This window comes from Rhamphochromis sp. 'chilingali' (genome assembly GCF_963969265.1).
Source record: "Rhamphochromis sp. 'chilingali' genome assembly, chromosome: 2".
NCBI lineage: Eukaryota > Metazoa > Chordata > Actinopteri > Cichliformes > Cichlidae > Rhamphochromis > Rhamphochromis sp. 'chilingali'.
The window spans coordinates 38322879-38344258 of NC_137930.1; the positions used below are offsets into that span (position 1 = coordinate 38322879).

Below are 21380 nucleotides of genomic sequence, written 5' to 3' on the forward strand. Positions count from 1 at the left end.
TATCTTCGATATTGATTTGGTTTACCTCAGTGTGCCGGGCTGAACTTAAACCAAACTTTGGAATGGATTTTTGCATCAGAAGTTTCTTCTCAGCTTATCATCATCTCTTCAAAACACATTTGGGTCATTGGGGATTTTGGTGTTATAGCAAAATAATATTTTATTATCACATTTTACAGTGGTTGTACCTGCAGCGTTGTTAAGCTGTTGATTCTATGGTTTTGGGCAAACTTGTCAGATAATATTATTTGCCACTACTTCCAAGTCATAGATGTATCTCTTTGTATTGTTAAATATCATGATTGTATCGTCTAATATAAAACCACAACTGATAAAAGATCTTGGGGATAATTTAGAAACAGTGTTACTGCCAAACATTTTCACAAACATACTCAAAAATATACTTTGTTGTGTTAGTGCCATCACACAGGACAATGAAAGAAGACTGCAATCTTTTAAAAAGGTGCAAAGTCTGCAGCAGGAAGTCAGAGGGGCATTAAGCCCATTCTCTCCGGCCTGCTGGAGCGGGGGGGCTAGGAGGAGGAGTTGGCCGTTCGACTGCGGTCTGGAGTGTGGGGCCTCCCTGCTGCTGCGGAGTCGGGGCGGTCTGCCTCCCCCCACCGCAGGGAAAAGGGTTACACCACCTGGGTCTGGGTGCAGTTCCCCCCTCCAGGGGCAAGGGTACCTAGACCCGGTTCGTAGAGTACGCTTGGGGAGTGTGATCGTGTGTACAGCTTCTCTTTATGTTTGTCTCCACGTTGGTTGAGTGTGGAGTAAGTGCATATGAGAGCATGAGGGTGGGAATGGATGTTTGTGTCTGTGTGTGCCTGTATGTCTGTGTCTATATGTCAGGTTGGGTATCAGACGCCACCTCTCTGGGGACATCTCAGGCCCTCCAAGGTTTGGAGGCCTATCTCCCCCTACCACCACTTCCCCTGCCGGTGGCGGACTCCCTCAGACATCGGTGCGTTGGTGGTTCTTTGTGTCCAGGGATGGGTGTCCAGGTACACACCGGCTCACTCCTTGACGGCCGCTTATCGGGGCCTGGAGCCTGGGGCTCGCTCGGGCCACTTCGGAGGTGGGGTGCCCCCAGCCTCTCGGCCTGGGGCTCGGTCACTCAGGCACGGCTGGCTGCCGGCAGAGCTCACGGGCGCCTACCTCAAAGCACACTGTGTTCTGTTGATCTTATGTGCTGCACAATAATGTTTAATATTTAGTATTTACTGTCATATTCCCATATATCATTGTGATGTTGTTTATTCTATTACTCTTGTTCTCTTCTGCTTGTTTTCTTTTTTCTTTCTCAGCAGGTGATCCAGGTGATTGATATATGCATTTTTTTTTATTATTATTATTTTTTTCTGCCCGTTCTGTTGGTTTTTGTCTTTTGCCCTTCTCCCCCGTCCCTCTTCTCAGCTGTTTCTCTTTCCCTCTTTCTTTCTCCCCTTCTTTCCCCCAGTCAAGTCTGTCCCGTATTCAGCAAGTGAAAATAAAATAAACAATAAAAGGTGAATCAAATGGACCATTACGGCAAGGCTGGGATGGTCAATTTGGTAAAGTAAATCCGTTGGGCATCTTTCTTTGCCTTTAGACAACAATTCTGATGGCAAAAGAGCCAAACGGGACAGGCAAAAAAAAAAAAAAAAGGAAGTCAAAGGGGCAAGAACAGGGAAACCTGGAAGTTTATTGACCGGGGACACCAGTTCATACTGTTTTAGACTTGAATACCAATATCTAAGAAAGACATTAGGATTTAAATATCCTCCTGTACAACACTGAGTCCAAAGATGAATGCTTATCCTGTTTGTTTAAACATTATTATAATATTGTTATAAACACTGTCACAACACCTTAAGTGTAACAAATTAAAAATTAACAATTAATTAAACTTTACATAATTTTTTAAAATGTTTTTTACAGTCTGACAGTAAAATGGTAATATTTTGAAACTGGATAATACCTGGTCTGTATGCCATGTTGGTAGCATATCACACACCCAATGCTAATGGATAATCTGTTGGTAATGGCAGTTCTACTGGATCAAACATTACTAGCAAAGTAACAGCAAAACTAGATAACCATTAATATAATATAATATAATATAATATAATATAATATAATATAATATAATATAATATAATATAATATAATATAATATAATATAATATGGTTTCAGAAGGTTGGCAGTGTATTTTAATAAATAAAAGTGCACATTGACTCAAGACGTTTATTTAAATTTAATCAAAGCTTCAACCAAAGCTTTGATGATTAAACCACAGACACCAGTCAGCCCGTGAACTCTAGCTGCTGGTGTAAAACTTGAGTACTTTGTACACCCACCATCCATTCCAGCCACCTCCTGCTGATTTTATGCAGTTCAGGAATTAATTCCGTTTAAACTCATATTTAGTACCACTCAATATGAATTGAGGCAGTGACTAGTGTTAAAAATAACATGCTTTCCAAATTATTTTTCCTTTGACTAATTTTCTTTAAACAGGGATGATCCTTGCTACATTTTGGTTTTTTTCCCGAATGTCTGCTACCAGACACATTTTCTGTTATATTTGAGAAGTATACTTTTAAATAAAAGCTCTTCAAAACCCTACACTGTGGGCTTCTCCTGAGACAAAGTCAAGACAACAGCCTTTCTATGCATTTTCAATGTATCCTGAGGCAGCACAGGATGGCACACTGGCACATACCATAGTTCATATTGTTTCCTCTGACTGTTCTTTCCTAAGACACTGCTGGACTTAAGATTAGAAGTCAGTAGAAACGGCAATAGAACTGCCTTTGGTTTTGAAAACTCTTGATGCTTCCATTCAAAACTGCTGGCTGTAGCTGCTCATCATCAAAATGAATCATCAACATGAAATGCATCCAGCTTGAAACCAAAGTTGATGTTTACTATCTGTCCAGGTTTGAGGTCTTTAGTGAACCTACAGAGCAGCCATCCTGGAAGCTGTCTGGACATACCTAAGAGGATAATCTTGAATTTGAGATTGACCAAATTGATATAAGACTTTTGATCTTGCAAATTGCAACACACAAATATTAGAAATTACTTTTAGCCTTAAATATTAATTTACGGCAAATGGTTGCACCTCCCTCAGCTTGGTGCTTTTCGAGGTTCCTTCCTGTTAAAAGGGAGTTTTTCCTTCCCACTGTCACCAAAGCGCTTGCTCATAAGGGAGTATGTTTGTTGGGGTTTTCTCTGTTTTCTTTGTGTTATTGTGGCAAACCTTCTGGCAATTACATGTATTGGTGTACCATCCTAGAGGAGTTGGACTACCTGTGTGATCTCTGTAGGGTTCATGTATCACCTGGTAACAATAGTGGCACTGACCCTAGCCAAAACAATGCATAGCTTCTTATTGTTGTTCCTGTACTGCATGTATTGTTAATTTCATTCAAATGAAAGCAGTTGATACTGATTAACAACCCCTTCTGTTACTTAACTGACCAGATCAATATCTCACAAGTTTTACTGGCTTAATACCAAACTCTGATCACTGTTACTTCATTTATTTGAGCAGTGCACTATATTGCCATTTACATTTGCACACATTTCAGTATATCACTGCAGCTATTTACTATCTTCCTAGAAAAATATCAAGAAATGAAGGCTGATTCAAGACTTTTGCACAGCACTGTAGGTCTCACAGGGTTAAAGAAGTTAGAAAAGCTCCTTCACTTCATGGCTACAACCCTTGAACCGGCTGTCTGATCTGTTGGTGGGCACAGAGGGGGTGTCACTCATTTTTTGTGACATAAAATGTCGATTTCTGTATTGACTTTGTGTGAATTAGAGCATGTAAATATTTTTCAACACATAAATCACATGAGCAGCTTGGACAGTCAACAGAGGAAACATAAATGAGTTGGGAAAAATGCAGAAAGACATTTATTTATGCACATTCTAGGATCCCATCAATCAGTAAAATGAGGCCAGATCACTAGAGAGCGACTGCTGACTGATGGCTGTGTCACTGTTTAGATGTGGGTCAGAATAAGCAGCCATCAGTCACTTCAAGGGAGACAGAACCTGGAAAGTCAGGCAGTGATGTTAAAGTCTGTAAGCTCAGATCGTAAAAGGTGAAAGAGTCTTTCTGTTCAAGGGGATAACGTTGGATTTTACTGGTAATACCACCGCGAATGGAGCAGATTATGATGTGGATGTTGTTGCAGTGTATGGATGTGAGCAGAGAGAAGAGGGAATAAAAATATGGGTATTTAAACTCACCCTGGACAGGACGACCTCTAAGGTGATGTTTTGTGGAGGAGCGCTGGGTACTGCAGAGACAAATGTAAAGGAAAGGAAAATGTCAGGAAAACAAACAATGCAACATATAAATCAATACGAAAATACAACAATAGCTCTAATGATATTATTTATTAATAAAAAAGGAAGCCGCTATGGAGAAAAAGTGTATTTCTGGTTGTACATTCAAACATGACTTTAAACTTTAAAATGTAACATGCTGGTTCAGTCCTGAATATGCAAACAAATCTATGCTCCTGCAAAATGACAACTACACATGTACATGCATGAATAGGAACGCTATTAATATTTAACGTAAAAAAAGTTTAATTTTTAATGCTACTTTTACATTGTTATGGCTGCAATAATGTAAAAGGTCTGAAAATTACACATAACAAACAGAGCTTTAGAAAGTTAGATTTGATTTATTTCTATTTTCTGTTTTGTTGGAAGTGACACGCACGAGGACAACAGGAAGAACAGAGAGAGGATTCATGAATGTAGTGACGAAGGACAGAGAAGAATACTACAGAGATTGGAAGAAAAAGACAATCTTCTCATGGTTTTGTGGCTATAGTAAGATAGATCACATACTGAGATCGAACGTTTTTAACATGACTGCTTAAGTCCTTCTAAACCTTTTATTTGTTAAAAATTTGTTTTATTTCCTAAAAAAACGAAACCAGAAGAAGCAAAGAAGGTGAAGAAGAAAAAGCTACAAAAGATAACAAAGGCAAAAGTAAAACATATATATACAAACAAGGGGGGGGGGACCAAAGTGAACATGATGGTCACAGGGGAAAAACGGGATGATGATGAAAGATGAAGAAGAAATACAAAAAAGAAGATATTGGGAAGAAAATGAAAGAGTAAGCATGAAGATCAGAAGATGAAAAAGAATGAAACATAAGAGCTTTTAAGTTTAGAGAGGAAAAAACTTGGTTTTAGTACATGAAAGCACAAAAAAAGATGAAGAGGAAGATGCAAAGGAAAGAAAAATAATCAAACAAAGAGGAGAAAGCTAAAAAGAGATCAAACAAAGACAAGAAAAAATGAATGGATGAAATAGGAAGACAAACACAAACTGGAGGAGCTCCACCTCCCGAAGTTTCATGAAATTTGGCTCCAAAGTTCTTGTGTAATCTTGCTAACTGACTCACAGAGAGACCAAAAGCACTGAAAAACACCAGAATAAATGGAACACAAAAGAGAGGATGGTGGTGAAGAAGAAGAAGAGATGAATGAATAATAGAAGAGAGAGTTGACAGACTTCTAGAAAAAGCAGCAGATGCGTTTTTGTGTCCAGCAAAAGTGCAACATTGGTTTGAGTGAACTGTCCAATCAGATGCCTGATTAACTGTCAACGGCTTATCTGTTGATTCAGCTGCTCGCTATTTATGTCTGTGTGTGTGTGTGTCTTCCAACGTGTGTCTATGAATCAGTTTTATTGTAAATTCAATTAGCCCACAAGTCACCGTTATCATCGAGACACAGCCGGAAGATTCACAATACAGCCGCTCTGCATCTGCAAGTGTGTGTTTGTGTTATTTCAGATCATTTTTATGGTGTGACTGCAGCTGGACACACGCCTCCGTTCTCTCTGCCTCTGTGGAAGTTTATTAATCACAGCGTCCCTCTCAGCACACCCATCAGAAGCTGAATGTTGCATTGATATTAAAGGACTCAGTCTGTGTAGAAAATGTAAAGCACACTGTCCTACCATGCAAAAGCTAGGAATAATAGCAGGAGAGTATAGGGAGCCAGAGTGAAACTAGGACTTCTGAAACCTCATTCAAGACCCCTTCAGAACTATATTTTAGAACCATTTGAAATGGATTTTCAGTAATGAAATTATAATTTAAATGCAGTTAAAATGTGTGACAATCAGCAGATGTCAGATTTGTTTGCAGAGTGTGGCTAATATTAGCAGTGCTAGCACCAGCAGCATTTTTTCTTGGAGGGAAATGTCCACACAGCTTATGCAATATCCAACTTTGGTTGGATAAGCATAAGTCGAGTGCTTACATGCCAGTGAGTCCATTACAATTTAAACAATCATACCCACGAGGGCTAATTACTGGACCTCAAGCTAATAATGTATTCCCTTTCTTCAGGCCAAAAGGTGCGTATATACTTAACAGATACTTCACTGAGAAACCTTGCTAGTGCCAGATTAGACCCCCTGATGGCTTCGGACCTGCATTAATTTTTCATGGTACACACATGAAAGCATCACATTGTTTCTGCAGATTTTCCGGCTGCATATCCATGAAGTGAAACTTTGCTCGCACCACACCTCAAAGGTGCTCTATTGGACTGGTGACTGTGAATTCCCGTAATTAAAACCAAATAGAAACTAGTTTGACATTATGCGACCTTTGCTACATGGCATGTTATCAAGCTGATGAGTACACCGTGGTCATAAAGGGATTAACATGATGAACATATTCCCAAACACCATTACACATTCACCAGCAGCCTAAAGTGCTGATACATGGCAGGATAGATTTAGGCTTCCATGTTGTTGGTGCCAAATTCTGATCCCATGCTAGGGTCAGAGTGTCACATCAGACCAGGCAACCTTTTTGGACTCTACTATTTATCATTTTTGGTGAATCGGTGTGAACTATAGCATCATTTTCCTGTTCTTATACAGAAATGGCACCCAGTCTAATCTTGTGTAGTTCTGCTTCGAGGTTTGATGTGTTGTGCGTTTAGAAATGCTCTTGTGTATACCTCAGTTGTAATGAGCGGTTATCTCTGTTACTATTACCTTCACTTCTGCTCGAAGCAGTCTGGCTATTCTCCTTTGGCCTCTCATACCAACAAGGCGTTTTCACTCAGACAGTCACCACTAACTGGAAATGTTCTCATTATTCGGACCATTCTCTCTTAACCCTAGTGATGGCTGTGTAGGAAAATCCCAACAGATCAGCAGTTACTGAAATCCTCAATCCAGCATGTGTGGCACCAACAACAATGTCAGACTCAAAGTCACTTCAATCGCCTTTTTCCCCATCCTCATCCTCAGCTTGAATTCCAGCAGCTGGTCTTGATTTTGTCTACATCTCTAAATGCTTGAGGTTGCTTAAACCCAAAGTTGACATCAACTGATGTACAATAAAAAAAAAATATTAGTTTAAGTGACTAGTCTTTCTGAGGGCAACTAGATGTGGACATGCCTAAACCTATGCTGAGTACTTTGTAATAGTCCAATTTTTCTTATGTCTACCAAGTGAACAATCCACACTGAACAATCCCTTTTCACCCTGAGAACGTCTAATCTGATGTATTTATCTAGTCAAGTGTCCACTATTTGTAGGCCACAAACTCTTTAATAGTATCTGTGATAACATATTAGGCTCCCAGTGTCACCCACTGACATTTCACTCCCTGTGTCTGTAGTGGGCAGTGAAAGGTCAAATTAATCAAATCAGTGATTGTAAAGAATACGTCAAGGCTAAGGCTCTTGGATTTTTATGTGGTAACATTAAAATAAGATGTGAGATATGAGGATTTTGTCAGACAATCAGCGAGTAAAGGTGATTAGCTGGTCACTAAAACTAGTGCATGCAAGTATACGTTTCTTGAATCTATTTCTTTTCCTACGTTTTCTCTGAGTATTTTCATGACTTATGAACTTCCTCGTTTCTTCCTCTTTTCTGCGCCACACATGACGAACTTTAATACTGAACCATGTGAAAGAGAAAGTGTGTGTGTGTGTGTGTGTGTGTGTATGTGTGTGTGTGGACTCCATTTAATGTGTCAGGCTAAAAGGAGGTTTAAATGAAGCTGCTCTTTCTTCTGCCTACTTAATTAAAGACCCCCGAGTCTCCTAATGAAACTCCTGACAGCAAGAAGGGGGGCTGTCTATGAGAAGGGCTAAAGACTGTGTTCCCATTGGCTCTTCTCTCGGTGTCTTTCTCTCACACACATATACACAGTGCCAGGTAATAGACACCACCTCGCCCAGCAGTTTTCAGATCTAAGTTGAAGTGCTGCTTGAAACTAGGACCAGTTCAAACCAGTCAGACTGCACAAGTCACTCTTTAATATTCTGGACTCCTTGTGGTTAAGGATATTAATAACATATTAATCATGTCTTCAAATCATCTCAAATTGGTTTCTTGAACACGACACTGTACTCAAATGGCATCTGCAATCACCAGATCCCAATCTAATAGAGCACCTCTGAGATGTAGTGAATAAAGAGATTCAAATCTGCTGCAACTGTTTGTCATGTTCATGTCTGAGGAATATTTCTAGCACCCTGTTGAATCTGTGCCATGAAGAATGAAGGAAAAAGGCGGTCCAACCCAGTACTAACAAGCTGTACTTTATAATTTGGATGTTGCTTCAGGGTCTGAAAAGTGAAACTGCTGTGTCTTAAAATGAGGTCTGGTTATCTTTCGCTGATATAGTCGTCAGAATCGGGATCAGAGTCTAGATTGTTTCAAAAATAGCATGACATTAAAGATGTAGTCACTTTGTGTGAGCTAAATGTGGTGGTTATGGTTATGTGACTAAATATATTCATAACCCATCGAAACAAAATTTAAGACAATTTACTGATCATAAAAATGTACTTTGTGCAAATTTGTATTTCAGACTTTTGAGGACCCAGCTGAATAAAATGCATGTTGCACGGGTGATGTATGGCCTGAGCGGAAGAATTTTCAGCGTGGACTGCCTCAGACTGAGATAAGACATCAACAAAATGAAAACACTCGTTTTATAACAAGTCCCAGCTTGCAAAAAATAAAATAAAAATCCTCTTCAGATTCTTTTAAACTGGATGGGTTAAGTTCACTCTTGAACATCCACCAAAATCAATACTTTCTTCAATAACCACAGTGACAGCTTCCATTGAGATCATGTCCTTGGTATTTCAGAGAGAGTGGATTTTTAACAGCCTATTGTGGGCAACTTAAAAAAAAAGGCCTGTGCTCCAGTGTGTCATTGTTGTGCTGCTGTTAGAAATTAACAGTGGACGTGGCTGGAAGGAATAGAAGCAATAGATCCTGTAAATATAATAAATTAGCTTTTCTTTTTGTTACTGTATGACGCTGACAATTCTTTCAAGAAGTTCCGTATTTATTACTGTACTGTGTTTAATCAGTCTAGCCAAATAGTATATATATACAGCACAACCCAAAGAAGACAGTGAGCTGCTATTTTAACCCTCCAATTTTGTCCACCAATTTTCCAGAGATGTATTAACAGTGAGGGTTAGGTTAGAATCTTTGGTCACCTCTCGTTTCATTATAGTTTGTATTCAAGATGCCAGACTTTCTTGTATTTTCTCAAAGTGTTATTGCACAACAGTTCAAAGTTGGCATATTTCAGCATGCTGTGCACTGCATCCTTACAAAATCTGAGGCAATGAGAAGAGTAAAGAGCAAAGGAAAAGGTTGCTTATCTACACCAGATGAACAGGATCTGAAAGTGATGTCCTTAAGAAATAGGAAAAAAAAATCAGAGATTTATCTGAAATCTGAAAAAGTTTCACTGAATGGGTGGCTGTCAAGAAGCCATTCTTACAACCTGTAAAACACAGTGGAGGCTCTGTCACGGTTTGGGGATGCCTTCCATCCAGTGGTTTTGCAGATCTTATCAAAATGTATTAAATTATGAATGCAGAAAAGTACCATCAGATTTTGAACCCCCATGCAAAACCAGGGTAAAAGTATCTGATCCATCATATATTGGCCTTCCCAGAGCCCAGATCATTATGAAATAGTTTGGCATATTCTTTTTCCAGATAATGGAACAAAAGGCCTGGAGAATTCTGGAGAAGGTTTCCTGAAGACCACTGTGGGAATAGTGGACAAGATGTGCACAGAACTATATCTACTGCTTTATAAAGAAGTTTTACCTCTTTGCATACCCAAATGGGATTCATACAAGACAAGTGCTGTTCACTGGTGAGTGAGTGGATGTTAAGGCTACTATCAAAACTGAGAAAAGAAGATGAAAGAGTGGACAATGGGATACTGAAGACCGGTGGAATTTCAGTGACAGAGAAAAAGCCTCTGTGACTTTCCTTCTGTTATAACATGGTCATGTCATGTTTCATTTCCTGATACATGTGATTTTCCACACTGAATAAATGAGGAAATGTTAAGACACAGCTCACCATCTGATTGGGTGGTGACACTGACGGCATCTGAGGCAGTCCCTGGTCCATAGCGATTGATGCCCAAAACTCGAACTGTGTACTCTGTGAACTTGTTGAGTCCCTCCATCTTGTAGTTTTGTCCATTCACCTCCACACTCTGAACACAAACACAGAGTATTGATTACATTCAACAAACAACCGAATAAGGTCAAATGAACTCCAAAACAATGACTCAGACTATCTAAAGCATCATAATCCATTGGTGATGGAGCTCACCTGCTCCTTGCCCGACGGGCTCTCTGTCCACAGCAGCCTGTAGCCCAGGATGGGGCCATTCGGAAAGCTGGGTGGCTCCCAGCTAACCTGAACGGAGGTTGGAGAAAGAGCCAACGCTCGGAGAGACTCCACCTTGCTGGGAACTTGGACTGAAGGCACACACAAACACTTCTGTTACCAGTGCTGCTACTTTTAGACATGTGTTACCTTTACTGCAGGGACAGCATGATCTGATTTTCATGAGAGTCAAGAGGATATCTAGCTATCATTTTATAATAAAGGCCTATTTCACTCCAGTATCACTAAATTTAAGCATAGACAGGTTTAATGTCTTAAGAAAAAAAAAAGATAATATACTGACCGGAAAATCAGATGCATTTTTAATGATTTGACATTTCGATTTACAATAGCTTAGACAACCCGCTGAGTGAGCCTGCTATAGTAACATCTGGCCTATATAACTTGGACATTATTCAAGGCCAAATGTGGGCCACATCTGGGCCAGACATTCCTTGTTTTCCACCTGAGTGAGATCACGAGAAAAGAGGTGTAAGGAACCAACAACAGCCATGGATCCATCCATGCATCACAGCAAGTCTGGGTCTTTCTACCTATTTTCTCCTTCTGCTATTGGCTAACAGAGAACTCCATAGCTTGATGTTGGTCTTGACAGTCTGCCTCACTGAGCTCAACTGTAGTCTGACCCAAAATATGAACTAATGTGCAAAAAGAAAAAGAAGTTTTATACAGATGACTGAGCGTGTGTGTTTGTGTGTGATGGAGTGTTTGTGTCTTACGATCAGGTTTTGTGGTGATCTTGAGGGGGGCGGAGCTCTCTCCTGGCCCAACATCGTTATAAGCGACAACTCTGAAGCTGTAGCTCTCCTCCGGCTTCAGGTTGGAAACTGTCAGCTCCAGAGACTCCGGCTCTGACACGTTCACTGACCTCTCCCTAACATGGAAAAAAGCACCATGGATTAACTGCTAATTACAGGAAAAACAAGAAAAGAAAGGAAAAAGAACCAACTGTCTTTTCCTGAAAGTAATTGTAATTACATATAACAACTACATCCTTTTTTTTTTATTTAGGGTTTTATTTAAATAGACGTAAACTGGGAGGTAATCCCAGTCCATCTCCACTTTGTAACAGCACAGATAATCTCCCCTGTAATCAGCTGCAATCTGTGTAATCCCTCACTGTCTGCTGCTAATCCTCAGATTACAGCACCTCTGCAGCCTCGCAGTTCTCAACTAATCGCCAGACCACAGATGAGACGAACCCAGATGCAATGATTAGCATGTTTCCACAGTAACATCAAACACACACACACACACACACACTGGGGCTTCAGTTCACTGTAAGGAAAACATGCTGTTGCATTTTTAAATAAAGAATACTGAAAATATTCCTGGAGATAAAACATAAAAGGAAACTTTATGTTGGCAGGATTTTGCTTCCTTTTGATGAAAACAGATAAAACATCCCTGCACTGATGTTCACTGCATGCCAAATCTTGACTTCACCACTGAGAAGCACAAAAGAGCTTTGTAACTCATCCTTAATTCAGACAGAAGGGAAATGGGATCTGCTCAGATATGTACTGTAAATAAATTACTGTAGCCGGGCCCAAAATCTTCCCTAAATTAAAAAACACTGAGGCACAGTTTCAGTTGCTTTTAGCTTTAAGTTTTAGCCGGGATGCAACAATCAGTCAAATTGTCTCTTCCTGAGCTACCCATTTCCAATACTGTTTTACATCATATTTTCCCCAGTGAAACACTGCAAATGAGTGAGTAAAACCTTCAGAGAATTGTCTTACACCCACCTCTCAAAGTTAAAAGCAGTTGTCCAGCCTCTATTATATGTTTTTTCTTTTCTCTGTGGCAATTTCCATCATATTCCACTCAGGTCTGCAAATTTATAACAGTGACTTTGTGGTGACTTGTAAGTTTTTATTCCACTGGACGTAGCATGGTGTCAGCAGCTACATACGGTGACAAGTTGAACTTGACCTATAATGCCATACTTCCCTTTTTTCCTTTACAGCAGCTGGATAAAACCTGTAGTTTAGAAAACTGTCTATCCTGCAGCTTAGTCTTTTAAATACTAGAGAGGATTTAAATTTGTCTCAATATGTACAAAATGCAGAGCAGTCACAAGTAAAATGTGTCTGTAGTTCTTTATAACTCCTACAAACTGCACCGTGTGTGTGCAGATTTAAAAAAATAGATATAATATGTTCATTTATAAGCATTTCGGCTGTATTTTAAAATTACAGGAAAAGAACACTTAGCTGTTTCACACTTCTCATTACAAAACCACGGATCAATCAGTTCAAAAGGTGAGAACACATTTCTTCTTTTGTTTGTTGTACAAGCCTGACACAAATGCGTCTCATTCCCTGCTTGTCACATATAAACTCTGTTAAAAATGGCACTAGACTCACATTTAAATGTGGATTAAACTAATGTGTCAGGTTATTGTTGTTAAACCTAACATGTTAGACAACTACAGGCAGTGTTTAGGGCTTAAATCTAACCAGCAAATGGAAAAGAAAAGAAAAACCACAGACAAACAAATGGTACATAAATCTCAGTCTTCTGGCTGATAATCAGAAATGGGGGTCTCCAGTTTAATGGCAGTGGCTGGAGCTGTATGAGTCAACTTCATTTATACACAGACAGACGACAAAAAATAGGACTTCCTGGTAAGTTATAAAAATCTGTTACTGTTACTTGATTTCATTTACTTCTTGTACTGCTGTTGGCTAATATGGGTGGATATAAAGCAGTTCAGCAACAGCAATCATGTGAAAAACTAACCCCTTTCAGCCACCTTTTTGTCTTACAGCAGGGTCCAGGTACTGACTCTTAAGGACACCTTATCAGCAGCATCTCCTGTCAGATGCAGAAGCAGTATTCTGTTATTGTAGTTGAATTGGCTTTGTTCATTTCACTTCAGCTTTTATTGTTAAGGGCCATGTGGCAGAGGCAAGATTGAGGCTAATCATGTGTATTACGATGGGATTTTTGACAAAATGAGCAACCTTGATGATGAATGCAATTGGGAGAATGCATGGGGGAAAGCAATAAGCCTCCTAAACCAAACCACCACCAACCTTTAACTTTCCACCACAGCTATAGTTTTGCTATTTGAGTAAAGTGAATTGGACTGAGTGTAACAATTTAACTGGTGTTCTAAAGACATTAAGTTTATAAGGGTTGTTTTTTAACTGGTTGTTGAGCCTTTACTGCTTTTTGATAAGGATGAACCCTAACTCTAAAGGGTAAAATGGACATATTACTACCTTTAAAGTTTGTCAGAATGTTTTTGTCTTTGCTCACTGACTGTCATTTCTTTTGAGGACAATATAATAAAAACATCAATTATATATTGATATAATTGATCGGCCAGAGGGGCCGATGGCGCGATATGGCAGCCTCGCTTCTATCAGTCTGCCCCAGGGCAGCTGTGGCTACAACTGTAGCTTGCCTCCACCAGTGTGTGAATGCGAGAGTGAATGAATAGTGGAATTGTAAAGCGCTTTGAGGGTCTCAAAAAGCGCTATATGAATGCAATCCATTATTATTATTTATTCAGATTGCTCAGGGTTGTGTTCAGGGCTGTGTTTAGGGTCATCACGTGGTTAACTACACCATATTTGGGTTTTACTTGAGAATTCCATTCTAAAGGTTCATTTACCAAGATCTTCATGTAATTCCACACACTGCCACTGAGATAGGATTGTTGCATGTGGCAGGTTCAATGACAAAGCGGCCTGCTCATACTATGATTAAAACGGATGTAGCATTTGCTGCGCTTATCCTCTTTAAGCTTCCCACAATTGTTCAATAAACAACTTACACCATGTGCAGTATATCAGCCAATCTGAACGAGGACCTTAGGTGATTTTTTGGGGGGGCAGTTTGTCAAGAGGTTATCAGAATTTATCAACTGCAGACCACAGATGTACACGGTAAATTACATGGCAATCTGACACATTGACACAAATCAAGCGCTATCACCGGCAGCAGCAATGACACACAAAGGTTAAAGAAAACACAAAAGGTGAGTGGAGTTCTCGGGGTATGTAAATCCATGGTTTTTTTTTCCAAGGCTGCCGAGTAAAAAGGCAGCGACACAAAGCTGTATGTGGAGGTAACCAGCAGGCTGGATACAGAGTGAACTCTGTTTGGCCTTGAAAAGGCCACCGTGTGAGGGCAGTAAGTCGGCTCGAACAGGAATAACCCACGGAGAGAGAAAAAAATAGTTCTTCCTCTGCTTACATCTTTACTGAGTCCTTCTCATCTTGCTGGCCTTTCTTGGTCATTTTTTCCCGCTCTCTAAGGATCTCACCTCTTTCTGTTTTTATCTCTCCCTTTCCTTACCCTCCAGAGTTTCTGCTCCACCCTAATCTCATCACCCTTGGGGTCGCAATATAGCTGCAGTTTAGCAGCAACAACATCGCTCTCAAGTGAGACTAAATTCCACCATGGCACTAAAACCCCACCTGCACTAAACAGGCTTTCTAAATTTATAAATAGCATTATTAATTCACCACCTATTGTCCCATACTGCTGGCACATCTTACATCTTCTCGACTGTTTCTCCAGACCCTTTCATGTCTGTCACATGTGCTCAGGGTGAAACTGCTCTCATCTGTGAAAAACACATGGTGCCAGTTAGGGATGGGTATCGTTTAGGTTTTATCCGATACCAGTGCCAAACCGGTACTTTTGAAACGGTGCCGGTGCTTAAACGGTGCTTAAAGAATGGAGAACACAAAATTGGTCCAAAAACCTCTCATGTTCAGCTGTTTTTTTGTAAAAAGATAACAATGTTAGCCTTTTCTGCAGCTATAGGGGATTTATGGCATCACTCTTGGCTGGAAGCAATGCTTAAACAATGGAAAAAAACACAAACTTTGTCCAAAAAACCTCTCATGTTTAGCTGTTTTCCACTTTTTCTTTGGTCATTTTAGCCTTTTTGGCCAGGGTGAAGGGAGCATCTGCCATCAAACAAGAAGACAGCCGCATGTAGCTATGATGATGTTTACTAGTTCACCTTACATGCATTAATGTAATAACGTGGTTAGCCTACTCAATGTAAATTACACACGAACAACATTAAGCTACTCACGCAGAGAAGAACGGCTGCTGCTGCCATCATCATTTCTGCTACACTGGCAGGGCTAGGGGCCAGGACTCTCCTCTTCGTGTTTTTGGGGGATGTTGCTAACTCCGGGTCCGATAACAGGCAACCCACCCGCAGTAGATGTGCTCGATGTGAGGTCTCGCAGCAAGCTATCAAATACGGCCCATTTCTCGGCTTTTAAAAAAAACGCTATGCATCGCCAGGTGTTTCATCGGATTTGAGGTGTTACCTCCTTTGACAGTATCACAGTATCAGCTTAAAGCACTTGTTGCAGGCTGCTGAGTTTGCATATTTTGATGTGAAGTACAGCCAGACTTTTGACTGCTTCGCCTTGGGCATTTTTAATCTGTAGCTCTGCTCTAAAAGAACGTACGTACCTGGCCCCGCCTACTATCCTCGGAAACGTAAAATGATTTGCTAGAATCTAAAGTGTATCACAGCTCAGGAAAAAAGCACCGAAATGTGCGCTGCTTTTTGGTCTGGTTACTACTGTTTATATCAGAACTGGTGCCATCCCTAGTGCCAGTGGTGGATGTGACAATACTGCTATTCGAAATGCCAATCGGGCCTACTAGAGCAGAGTTTCCCAAATGGTGTGCCATGGAAGATTATCTGGTTCCACCTGTTTAGTACTCAGCATGAGTAACGGGCAGAACAATTATATTCTCTTCCACTAAAGGGCAGTACAATTACTTGCTCTAATTAAATGGGTTGCCAACTGCCAGTAAAAGAGAAGAAGACGAAGAAGAAATTACATAATAGTCATGCTGTGAGACTACGCAGTGTGTAATAGCAATAGATAAATATTTGAAAAGAGAAAGCAGTCAGTCTGACCTGGGTCCCGGAGAAAGTTTTGACCCAGATGAAAGCCCTAGCATGAGTAGTGGTTAGAAAAAAACAAAAAAGGTATACTGCGGACAAACCGAGCCAATTCTGCTACACCTGGTGCGTGGGGAAAAATGATCAATATGCTTTTTGTAACACTTTTGTTTGGTGGTGTGCCGTGTGATTTTTCTAATGTGAAATATGTGCTGTGGCTCCAAAAGGTTGGGAAACACTGCACTAGAGGATGTCAGGCCCTCGGGTCACCATCATGAAGTCAGTTTCTAATTGACTGGTTGGAGACATTCACAGCAGTGGCCTGCTGGAGGTCATTTTGTAGCTCTGGCAGTGCTCGTCCAGTTCCTCCTTGCATAAAAGAGCAGATACTGGTCCTGCTGATAGATTAAGGACCTTCTATGGCCCTGTCCAGCTCTCCTGGGGTAACTGTTTATCTCCTTGAATATCCCCCATGCTCTGGAGACTGTGCTGGGAGGCACAGCCAACCTTCTGTCACTGGCACATATTGATGTGCAATCCTGGAGGAGACTACCAGTGCAACATAGGCTCCAGGTGTCACCTCATGCCCTAGACCATAGCCAAAAAAAAAACTAGTGAAAAAAAACAGTCATAAAAAATGAAAAGGGAAAAATGTCAGTGGCCTCCACCAGCAAAACCATTCCTACTTTGGGGGTTGAGGCATTGCTATCCCTCTAGTGCACCTGTTGTTAATTTTAATAACACCAAAGCTGTAACTGATTAACAACCCATCCACTATATAACGGACCAGATCAATAATTCAGCAGTTTAACTGACTTGATACTATACACTGATTAAGTAGTGAGGAATTTTTGATCAGCGTATAAACAACAACAAAAGCTTCCATAGACATTGACATTTACAAAATCCTGTTTCTGTGCCTCAAACTGATCATTTCGCTCGTCACCATGCTGATGTTTTATAAATGAACATAATTTTGCATTAAATAAGACCTGAAGTAAACAGCTGAGACCTTAAACCAGGGGTCCCCAATTCCAGTCCACGAGGGCCGGTGTCCCGGCAGGTTTTAGATGTGTCCCTGATCCATCCATCCATCCATCCATTCGCTTCCGCTTATCCTTTTCAGGGTCGCGGGGGGCGCTGGAGCCTATCCCAGCTGTCATAGGGCGAGAGGCGGGGTACACCCTGGACAGGTCACCAGTCTGTCGCAGGGCCAACACACAGGGACAGACAACCATTCGCACTCACATTCATACCTAGTGACAATTTGGATTATCCAATTAACCTATCCCCACAAGCTGCATGTCTTTGGACGGTGGGAGGAAGCCGGAGTACCCGGAGGGAACCCACGCAAACACGGGGAGAACATGCAAACTCCACACAGAAAGACCCCGGCCTGATGTTGGAATTGAACTCAGGACCTTCTTGCTGTGCGGCAACAGTGCTAACCACCGTGCCACCGTGTCCCTGATCCATCACAGCTAATTTAAATGGATAAATTACCTCCTCGACATGTCTTGAAGTTCTCCAGAGGCCTGGTAATGAACTAATCATGTGATTCAGGTGTGTTGACCCAGGGTGAGATCTAAAACATGCAGGGGCACCAGCCCTCGTAGACTGTGATTGGGGACCCCTGCCTTAAACCTAATATGAATTGCTTTACTGAAGCATTCATGAAGTGTGAAACAGGCTCATTTTCTCATAGACAAACAGAGGCTAAACAATGTAACTTCTTTTTGCAGCCAGAGGACTCACCCAGTGTTGACCATTAAAAAGAATCCCGTCTTAAGGCACTTTTGAACAGGCTTCATTATTCAGACACAGAGAGACTATGTATTTGATTTGACGGCAGCTTTGCAAAGTATTGGTAGTGCTGTATACAACTTTATTACAGTTAACAGATGGGCCTTTTCCAAATGTAATTGGAGGAATTTCCTTCCTTATTTTGAGACTATAAGTGAGATAGTGTGGGTATACAGCAAAAAGACCTATTCAGATCAAATGGAAATCGTTGTTCATATGTGGTTTCCATTTCTCTTGGTTATATGCGTACTTTTCAGTCACTTCAGTTTCCCCATGCTGTCAAAATCACATCATTCAAAATTGCATTGTCACTATTGTACAATAATCTATCTGCCGGCGTTCTCTGCCAATCTGCTCCTAGTTCATCTAAGTTTCCTGTGATATCTCACTCTGCCCTTCCAGCCATCTAATGTGCAGCCCTCCTTGTGAGCTGGGACATCTCATCCAAAGTCTCTATGGGCCATTTGCTGTCTCCGCTCTGCTACCACTACCAACATTGAGACAGAGCAGTTTTCCTACTTTCATTTTGGGATTCTGCACAAAAATGTCATTCCTCACTGTAGTCCAGCAGCCACAAATTTATGTCTAAATGTGACAATACATGCTATTTTCTCCAAATGCTATCTCCTTATTTAAGTGTGGTATTAATCAAAGTTATGGCAATAGCTACTAAACCCAACAATATAAATGACAGTCCTTCATTACATTAAGACATTTTAACAATGCCAATGTACCAATGCCAATATATATATATATATATTTAATTTTTTTGATATACCAGGGGATATCCCAATACCCCTTTTTGTCAGGTCTTGTATTAGTACTTATCTTGGTACAATTAAATACCAGAAATGTGTCAAAGGGATTTACATCCACTGCAACTTGAAGATCAGAATTATATCATCTCAACTCTCAACTCAAACTATTTTGTATTATTTTTTCACCATTTTGCTATTTCAACAAGCATGTAGTAAACGATATAGAGACATCTTTGTTGATCCACTACTTTGACCCAAGGAGCTTTATATTGTAAGATAAAGACCCACAGTATTAGAGAGAAACCCAAACTAGCAAATGAACCCCTGTAGTTGGTAACAGTGGGAAGGAAAAACTCCCTTTTAACAGGAAGAAACTTCAAGCAGAACTAGGCTCAGGTATTGGAAGTCATCTGGCGTGACTGGTTGGGGTTGAGGGGAGGGATACAGGGCAAACGACACACTGTGGAAGAGAACCAGAGACTAATAATGACTAACATTAAGTTTCAATACCTGTCAGGTGGGTTAACTGAAGTGAAACCTATAGTAGTTCCTGTCAAAGGCTTTAGGCTACATTTAACTGTGCATCTTATTGGTCTCACAGCATCTATGTATAAGGACGTGTTCTAATTTTATTGCTAATTGAGTCCAAAATAACGGCTATTGCTGGGGAACATTAAGAGAGAAAGAAAAGAGAAAGGAGTACCGGTAGGTATCATTGGCATGTAAAATGATGGTAATTATGAGAACCCTAACATATCCTGAAAATAACAATAATCAGTATGACCTGCTCTGGAAAGAGGTGTGATGACTCGTATGGATGTCTACTCAAAACATCTTTTCATCCTTCTGCCTTCTTTCTTTTCCATTTTCTTTCTTGATCTGCCCAGATATTTCTCTATTTTGCTGTCAATATATTTCCAGGAAGTCATTACAGCTGACAAAAAAAGTCATTCTCACCCTTCCCCCCAGCCAATTCCCCTTCTTTTGTAATCTTTCATTGTTTTCTCTCTCAGTCTCCCTCCCCTCTCATTTTCTGCAAGTTATTAGCACTGACAAAACCCATCTCGGCATTTTTCTCAAAGTCATTAGAACTGACAAAACCTCTGCCTCTATTCCTTCTGTAAGTCATTAGGACTGACAGAATCTCTCTATCGAATCGTTTCATGACACAAACTTCAGTGGCTCTTTTGTCCAGCCTACCGTTCAGAGGCCCAGAGCTCTGCAGGCCTAGATTGTCTCTGAGGTAACAAAGCTTAAAAGCCTGGATGTGAAAGCCTTCAGCTGGAGCCCCGACTGTCAGAGGTAACCATTTAACACCAGCAGGGGAGTCACCAATGTGTCACCCAGAGCTTTTTCTACTCAGTGCTTTGAGCTGCTGTGTGCACCAGAGCCGTGATCTAAGAAATGCACTGTTGTCTTTTACACACTGTTAGTATAAAACTCTGTACCATCAGACTTTTATCCCTTTATAAGCTAACAACTGCTAAATCAGGATCTTGGTTGCAGATGCCTTTGAGTCAACAACTTGAGTTTGTCTATCTTTTTCAGCCGAGTAAGCAGCAAGTCTCTGTAAAACAATGTCACTGCTGGCCAGTTTGTTCCAGGCAAAAATACCTCATCCACTTCTTATTGGATAATATAGAGACTTTATACAGATATTAATGTGCGTGGTCACATCCTGGTTGCCAGAGGATGTGCCCACGCAGCTCTACCAATCTGCAGATAGTTCATTTGGAGCCACAAGACATGACTTCAGGATTTGTGTGAAATGTCTTGGCAATTACTTTATAATGACATGGCATCTTACCAAAGATAAGACCAATAACTGAAACTAACACCACTGACTAACAATAGCCATGTGCTACGTTTCACGATTATTAATATGCAAACTAGGGCTGTGCGATATGACCAAAATCTCATATCCCAATATAAGACATTTATCATCCTGACAACGATATATATCACAAAAATTTTACACTTTCTGTAAATTCTGGGAATATAGGGAAACTCGAGTTGCGTGAAATGTTTTCAGCTTGGCGTTGTGTACCTGGAGTCCAGTTCTTTGACCAATGCATGAAACTGAATATTTTTAGATATAAGTTTGTAAGTTTGTGCCATTTTCTTTGTCAGTATTTATTACACGGTGTACTGCGGGGAAAAGCATGAGTCTAAGGTTTATTTTGAGCA

General features: G+C 40.5%; 1 protein-coding gene across 3 annotated transcripts in view; it reads right to left on the bottom strand.

Moving 5' to 3' along the window:
• dcc (DCC netrin 1 receptor) overlaps positions 1–21380 on the bottom strand; it is a 381171-nt gene that overhangs the window by 125030 nt on the left and 234761 nt on the right. For all 3 annotated transcript variants that reach the window (XM_080907576.1, XM_080907574.1, XM_080907575.1), the window contains exons 9-12: positions 11456–11610; positions 10659–10807; positions 10401–10539; positions 4247–4296 (exon numbers count right to left, since the gene is read on the bottom strand). In XM_080907576.1, the coding sequence (XP_080763702.1) occupies positions 4247–4296; positions 10401–10539; positions 10659–10807; positions 11456–11610 (493 nt within the window). The remainder of the gene's footprint in view (positions 1–4246; positions 4297–10400; positions 10540–10658; positions 10808–11455; positions 11611–21380) is intronic.